This window comes from Pongo abelii, chromosome 8 (assembly GCF_028885655.2).
Source record: "Pongo abelii isolate AG06213 chromosome 8, NHGRI_mPonAbe1-v2.0_pri, whole genome shotgun sequence".
NCBI lineage: Eukaryota > Metazoa > Chordata > Mammalia > Primates > Hominidae > Pongo > Pongo abelii.
This window is the reverse complement of record NC_071993.2, coordinates 102,828,135-102,836,645: the sequence shown is the minus strand read 5'-3', so window position 1 is coordinate 102,836,645 and position 8,511 is coordinate 102,828,135. Positions and strand designations below refer to the sequence as shown.

Genomic DNA, 8,511 nt, shown 5'->3' with positions numbered 1-8,511 from the left:
CTGAGATTTATACCTCAAATAGTCATTACTTATGTACTAAAGGACTGTACAGGAATCCCTATCCAGCTAAAATTCCTTTTAAACAAAATTATAATATGCATAATTTTTTCTGTAGAATTTCAGATTGATTATGTGCATCTTATAAGTGATTAAGTAAAAACATGTTTAAAGTCATGGGATACTTGTGTATTATCTACAACAAGAAAAAAAGGGAATTTATAACCATCTATTGAAGCAAGAGTTCTTGAAAAGTCTCTAATGAAGAGAGGAATAGTAAGCAAAATTAGTACTAAATCTCCACTATTAAAGATATTAAAATGCCATTATTATCTTGTATACTGTTTTGATTATATTTTGGTGAAGCTAAAAATACTTATAAGGGCTCATTAGTTAATTCAGTACTTCAGTACCCATAACCTATTTCCCACTTCCTCTCTATCACTTCCTTTAAACTTTCCTCATAGTGCCTATTCTTTAAACCCCTAATAATTTTTATGCTCTCTTGGCCACAGGAGATAATGGGTATATCCTAACAATTGAAAATACTCTCTAAAATTGTGCTTGATGATGTATTATTCTTGTTTCCACTATGACAAATGGCAACATATCTATAGATTCCCAAGATATGAATGGTGTATAGATTTGCCTTTTTCTTATTTTGTGTTCAACTTACGTTTCTAAAAGCCTATGACTGTTTCTGATTGAATTTTAAGTTTCTGTTGTTTATTGATATTTTTCTTCTAGTAATCTTGGAATGGGTGTCTGGGGTTCAGATGAAGATGCAAATCCCCCAACCAATAATTCTATGGAAGAATCCAGAGACTAGCCTCCCAATAAAGACTTTCATGGCATTAGTAACATGATTTTAAATGAATATTTTATAAAAATTATGAAACATATTTTTTAAATAATAGCAGAGTAGTGGGGGAAATCCATAGGATTGGGAATCAGGAAATTTGGGTTCAAATCTTAGCTCTGCCACTTGTTAATTGTATGTGAACTAGAGTAAGTGATAACCTTTTTAGGCCACAGATATTTAATTTATAACATACATGAGTTGGACCAGATCAGTTAGCTATTCTTATGCTGTATTCTAAAAACATAGTGTTTCATGAGATATTGTTAGTTTTACAGAAATAAAAAGGTTTTTTTTAAGTCAAATAAGTTTGGGAAATGCAGCCCACTATGACCATGAACATTCACTCATTAAAAGCATTAGAAATCCTTAAGAAATTTATTAAATTGTATTTAGCCCAGCATTTCCCCAACTTATTTAGCACAGAACTCACTTTTTTTCCCCACAGAACAAGCATTATGATATGGGACAGTAATGTTCTCCAAACTGGGAAATGTTGAAATAGATAATCTCTATGCTCTTCAAAATCTAAAATGCTATGATTCTTAGTAATAACTTATATTTATTCTACCAATATATCAGAAACTGAATTAAGGTTTATCAAATGGTACTAGAATCTCTTCTATGACTTTCACATATGATGTGTGTGTGTGTGTGTGTGTGTGTGTGTGTGTGTGTGTGTATTTATAAACTGATAGAGACAATAGAAAAAAATCTTGCAATCTTCCCTATCTTTGAAAAGTTTTTGCACTCTGGTGGCATTTTTCTCTATAAAACTAATTTCAGAATACACAGTACTAGTTTAAATATAAGAAATAGTTTGTGTTTGTCTTTGGTTTGATTTTTTGAGAAAAAAATGAAATATATAACATTTTCAATACACTGAGATTATCTACTGTGAACTGATTTAATACAAGTTAGAACAGACACAATTCTGAATTTTCTGTTTCCTAGGAGAAGGAGCACTTGAGCAATGCCAGGCACTGTTAGGCATTAGCCTCACAGGACATAACATACAGGAAGGGTATACAGAGCTCAACTTCCCACAGCACTTCATATTGCCTTGACACAGTTCCTTTCCGTCACACAATCTCTGCTCTCCCATTCCGAGGAAGCATTTATCTTCAACATTGAAAATAACTATTATATTCCTGTTTCTTATAAATCCTTGGGAAAATCCCTCTTAGGAGGTAGTGCCAGAGGCCGGGCGTGGTGGCTCACACCTGTAATCCCAACACTTTGGGTGGCCAAGGAGGGCAGATCGCGAGGTCAGGAGATTGAGACCATCCTGGCTAACACAGTGAAACTCTGTCTCTACTAAAAATATAAAAAATTAGCCAGGCGTGGTGGTGGGCACTTGTAGTCCCAGCTATTCGGGAGGCTGAGGCAGGAATATGGTGTGAACCCAGGAGGCAGAGCTTGCAGTGAGCCGAGATCACGCCACTGCACTCCAACCTGGGCAATAGAGCAAGACTCTGTCTCAAAAAAAAAAAAAAAAAAAAAAAAGAAGTTAGTGCCAGAAATCGGTTGGCTTGTTTTCAGGTGATATTGTGGGGCTTGGAGGGTTATTTTTGTTTAGGTTGAGTTTTGTTTTGTTTTTTAATGAAACTTTATGTTCTTGTTGCTAGGAAGCACAGTTCTAATTTGTGGTCAATTATAGTATCTTATCCTAGGTCTTTAAAAGTTATCTTTTTTCATTCTAACTGATATCTATTCTTTTTTATCTCTATTTCAAGTTGGAGTGTTTTTTATGTTATAAAACAGTTTAGCAGTTCCTTATAAAAATAGAAACAGACTTAGCATATGACCCAACAGTTTCACTCTTGGGCATTTATCCCAGAGAAATGAAAACTTTTGTTCACTCATAAATCTGATATGAATGTTCATAGCAGCTTTATTTATAGTAACTAAGAACAAGAAACAGCCCAAATATGTTATTTATATAATAAATATTTTATGTTATCAGCTGAATGTCTTTAGGAGTAAGTTATATTTTGATTGTTTCTTCTGACATGAAGTCAGTACAATAAACCAGCATGTCATCAGCCATATTTGTAAGATTACTTCTTTAATGCATCAAATTACAGTAAAAGTGACCTGGTTATGACACATTTCCTTTAAATGAAAAGATGCCGTGAAATGTGTTCACCAGTTTTTACTAAAAATTTATTGTTTAACACCAAAACAAGTTTGGAATTTTTAAAGCTTATAGTTACAGGCTGATAGCTGATAGTGATACAGGAGATAGAGATTATTTAGGCAGATAGTGAGGGCAAAAGAGTCCTTGGCAGACCCCTCTCTGTAGCAGAGAGCTATTCTTTTGCCTGTTAAATTTCTGATCTTAACCTCACTCTTTGTGTGTCTGCATCCTTGATCTCTGTGGCTGTCAGACAGCAAACCTCAGGTGTCACCCCAGACAACGAGGCTGCTTCAGTGGGAGGGTGTTTTGGGCTCACAAATAGATAAAAAGGAGAAATGAAAATGAGGCACAACCCAGTTTAGGGCACATCACACCAAAGTCATCTTGTGTCCTGTTGAATTGGGTAAAGGGAGATTTTGCTAATAGCATAGCATTTATCTTTTATTTATTGTTAAAATACTGGGAATTTATAGCATATTTCCCCTGCCACACATGGGTCTGGGAAAAAGTCAAGGCTTCTTAATGATCAATACCCTCAAAATGGTGTACAGATAAAGAATTATGATTATGCCAACAGTGAACCTGTCCAAAGGCATAGGGATTTTGATGAATACCAGTGTAGCGACAGCATACCAGAAAAGAGACACTTGAGAGACTGGGATTTTGCTAGCAAGGGACTAGGATCAAGATGTTCATTTTTTTTTTTTGCTAATCATCAGTGTTACAATGTCTCCCAAGAGGAGATGGAGTTCATTAACTGGGTGCCTAGAACAAAACCAAGACCATTTAATGATCACCAGCCTCACAGTGACCTCCATAAACCAGACCCTGGAGATGATTTTGATTTTGTTAGCAAAGCTTGTAGACAAAAGATGCATACTGTTCATAACCAGGCCTATAGTAACTTTCAGGAACACTTCCAATGAAAGATTTTGGTTTTGTTGAGGCTGGAGATAAAAACAAGTCTACCATATAGCTGTGAGTACTCATCTCATGGGGATTTTCAGAACCAGTTACCTGGACAAGGTTTTCATTACTTCAGTTGAAGTGGTTTGCAAAGGTAAAGACCTTTCCACCAACACTATTCTTATGATGAAATGAATTTGGAAGATTTAGAATGTACTGATGAAGTATCAGATCATACACTGGGACTTTTATATGATCATTCCAACAGTGATTTTTCAGAGAAAATGCCCTTGAAAAAATGTGTTAATAGAGGTTGTGGACAAAGATTGCCACCTTCTCAAAAATTGCAAAAACAAATGGAGTTAAGAAATTTTGTTTTCAACAATGGAACTGGACCAAGGCAAATATTTTACTATTACCACCCACCGAGTGAGCCACAAGAATAAATGCCATCAGAAGACTTGGACTTTGACCAAGAAACATTCTTTTTTTTTTTTTTTTTTTGAGACAGAGTCTCGCTCTTTCGCCCAGGCCAGACTGCAATGGCACTATCTTGGCTCACTGCAAACTCCACTTCCCGGGTTCACGCCATTCTCCTGCCTCAGCCTCCCGAGTAGCTGGGACTACAGGTGCCCGCCACCACGCCCGGCTAATTTTTTGTATTTTTAGTAGAGACAGGGTTTCACCGTGTTAGCCAGGATGGTCTCGATTTCCTGACCTTGTGATCCGCCCACCTCGGCCTCCCAAAGTGCTGGGATTACAGGCGTGAGCCACTGCGCCCAGCCCCAAGAAACATTCTTACAAAGACCAAGATCTTTTCAGGACCACCCACTTCCTGTTAACATAAATCCTGATTGGTATTTAAACAAGTCAGTCATTTTGTTCTCTACACTAAGGAATGGTATTTTATTTCAATGAAACACTCAAACTTCTTTCAAATTAGGGCATTTGTATGAACATTCAAAAGTGGTATAAAATTATCACTCAATATTTGTTGCGCTATAGATTCAATTTACAACCGAGGTTATTTCTGATTGCTATGAATTGAAAATACCCCATTAAGTTATTTCTTAGGATTGAAGTAAATATAACTTACATTTAAATAGTTTAATTCTTGACCATAAAGAGTATCAGAAACAGGCCAGGCGCAATGGCTCACATCTGTAATCCCAGCACTTTGGAAGGCCAACGTGGGCAGATCACCTGAGGTCAGAAGTTTGAGACCAGCCTGGCCAACAATGCAAAACTCTGTCTCTACTAAAAATACAAAAATTAGCTGGGCGTGGTGGCAGGCGCCCGTAATCCCAGCTACTTGGGAGGCTGAGGCAGGAGAGTCACTTGAACCCAGGAGGCGGAAGTTGCAGTGAGCCAAGATTGTGCCACTGCACTCCGGCCTGGGTAACAGAGTGAGAGACTCCATCTCAAAAAAAAAAAAAAAAAAAAAAAAATCAGAAACATAAATGTAAAGGCCATGATTTTTAGACAAGGGCCTTAAAAATATTCCTTATAGATACGCTACAAAAAATATTTTTAACATACACAACCCAGTAGTCCTTTCTTCTATCATTCAGTAGTTTTTAAATCTGTACCACTTAGGTGAGAGCATTAGCAGATCACTGTACTCAGAAATTGAAGTGCAAGGCAAGGAGAAAAGTAAAGCATGACACCCTAAAGGGAAAGAACAAGAGAAGGAAGGATACAAAAAGGTATAGAAATCAAAAGACAAGTCAGGAAAAGAGAAGTGCTGGAATAGAAAAACTGGAATAGAAAATAAGGCCACAGAAGAGAGAAAAGGTTGAAGGGACACAAAGAGGTGTATAGAGAATGTCATTATGTGCCTTTCCCCGATTTACAGTTTATTTTCTCCAGTTATCTATGACATTATTCTGTGTATATCTGGTTAGATGTTAACTCCTGCCTGAACCTAGTTTGGATTATTTTGGTATTTCTTCAGAGACTACTCAGTTTTTCTCTCATAACTTTTCTACTAATATCTCATCTATCTTCCTCACCTTCTTCACTTGACAGGAATCTTGGTACCGATAATTGCAGAGGCAGAAGTCAGAGGTAAATATTGATTGAGCTATGGGATAATCTTTCTCAACCCTATCCCTAATCACTCCCATTGATATGTAAACATGTTAGAAAACAAGTGTTTCATGAATTCACACATATTCAGGGTTTAGATACAACCTCTACAGAGGTTGGCCAGGACCTCTTGAAATGACTGTCACTTCTCCTTCATGGCTTGGGGTTGCAAAACTGATCCGTTTATCTGTACCTAGGTTTCCAGTAGCTAGCAGTTGCTACCAGTTAAACCAGAAATTAAGTTTCATTTCCCTTATGATAATATAGCTCTATTCCACAATTATAATTCTACACCCTAACTCCAACCCACTGTCTTCCATTGTACAAGATAAGACAATGCTGGTCAATAAAAATTCCTTACTTCTCTTAGGAAAACCTCTCTATTACTGATGGTGGATTGGGTTAGGAATTTTATAGTATTCCAAAGAGAGCATGTAAAAAGGCCTTTTCTCAAAAGCCTTCCTTTTTCTTCCCTCTTGTCACTCAGTACCAGATATGGGGTCAGGGTTACAAGTATACTATAGGAAAGAATGAGTTTCAATATAAATGGATATTCCATGTTGAACTAAGCTACTCTCTTAAAATCAGATTCAAGTTTTTGTTTCAAATTACCAAGTTTTTCTTACTTCCCTAATTTCTTCATCTACTATAGACAGGATTAAAATGACTCAAAGGTATTCCAATCAAGTGGAGAAACCTAAAGGAAAAATTTAGTTAGCCTAAAAAGCCTTGGCCTAAGAAAAAATAAGGCAGATGACAGTCAAGACAGGATTCCTCCTACCCTCTTCCTTTTAACTGACCCACTACTGACAGATCCATACAATACAGCATATTAGAAATTTGGGTAAGAAGGGATTGCAGTTGGAAAAAAATAGAGTTCTCTATAAACACTATGAAAGAGTTACATTTAAAACATACTAGAATTGTCCCACAAATGTATATTTCGGAAGAAGTTTATTAAGAGGTTTTAGGCTTTAAGCATATGTGAAAAGCAAATTACATTTTAAAGTATATAATTTGTTTGCATTTTCCACCTTCTCAATGCCAATGAAATATTCTAGGAGACTCTATAAGATAACCAATTGATTTTCTACTACTCCCAAATTTTAACTTTGTAATTTAAAGAGAAATAGGCAAATAGAGCTGCTGTGGTTCTGGTCCTCCCTGCAGGATGAAGGGAGCCTGCAAAATGTCTCCTACTTCCATTCTAGTCATTCAGCAAGGTACCTTCCTCTGGATGCACTGTCTGTATACTTTTGCCATGTTGCATCACATAATGATTCTGCCGACCTTCACCATTTGACTGTCAGTAAAAAAATGTATGTGCTCATTTCTTCTTTTATTATAGCGCAGTGCTCTTCATGAAGTCTGAATCTTGTTTCATTTGTGATTGTAATTAGCACTTGCTTCTTCAAGACTGGCTAAATGATGATAATCAGTGAAGTTGTGTGATGGGCATGTGGATGTGTATTATATTTTTCTACTTTGGTTAATATTTGAATATTCCAATAAGTTTTAAAATAACTTGTTTCTGTTATTAGAATGGCCTGTCCAGAAGACAGCCAAATACATCCTTCAAATAGACTTCACTGCAGGAGACAGAGTGGATTCATCCCGTATTCTCCACATGGACTTCCATCTTCATGAGTACTCCAAGAAGGTGGTTCAGTTGACTATTGCAAAGGTAAAAATCCAAGAGATACAGAAACAGACCAGGACAGAGAGACATATTTTTAAGCTATTGATTACAATTATGGGATGCTTATAGATTGCAGAACCGAGGAGAAAGGGAACATTATGATTTACCATCAAGAAAAACTTAGAATTGGTGCTGAGTAGTTCATTCTAAGAATTATCATTTATCTGTATTTGCCCCCCTTTTCATTGTTACTAGGCCAAAAGTCATTTCATAATTAATAAAATAAGTTGGATGTCAAAATCAACTTGTGTTATTATAAAATTAGCAATCTACATTATGTGTTTCTTTACATTTTTATAGGAGTATTTATAAATATACCTAAGAAAACTGACAATGTGGAGTACAAATGTTGCATTTTCAAAACTGGGAATCTGTTTATTGAGGCTCTATTTTTAGTTATGTATGATAATAGATTGCATTTCAGGTTTCAAACCTTGTAAAAAATAATTTCCTTATGATATGTTTACTCATTTTGCAAATAATTATTGTGGCATATGGCAAGAGATTGTACTTCCATTCAGCTGGTTAAAGTACAAAATCATTGATATGGTTTGGCTGTGTCCCCACCCAAATCTCAACTTGAATTGTACCTTCCAGAATTCCCACAGGACCCAGGGGGAGGTAATTGAATCAAGGGGGCTGGTCTTTCCCATGCTATTCTTGTGATAGTGAATAAGTCTCTCGAGATCTGATGGGTTTATCAGGGGTTTCTGCTTTTGCTGCTGCTTCATTTTTCTCTTGCTGCTGCCATGTAAGAAATGCCTTTCACCTCCTGCCATGATTCTGAGGCCTCCCCAGCCAGGTGGAACTATAAGGCCAGTT

General features: G+C 36.5%; 1 protein-coding gene across 1 annotated transcript in view; it reads right to left on the bottom strand.

Moving 5' to 3' along the window:
* Positions 1 to 6,940: 6,940 nt before the first annotated feature.
* ENTPD1 (ectonucleoside triphosphate diphosphohydrolase 1) overlaps positions 6,941 to 8,511 on the bottom strand; it is a 194,567-nt gene continuing 192,996 nt past the window's right edge. The window contains exon 10 of the mRNA XM_063727675.1: positions 6,941 to 7,663. Coding sequence (XP_063583745.1) covers positions 7,577 to 7,663 — 87 coding nt within the window. The 3' untranslated portion in view covers positions 6,941 to 7,576. The remainder of the gene's footprint in view (positions 7,664 to 8,511) is intronic.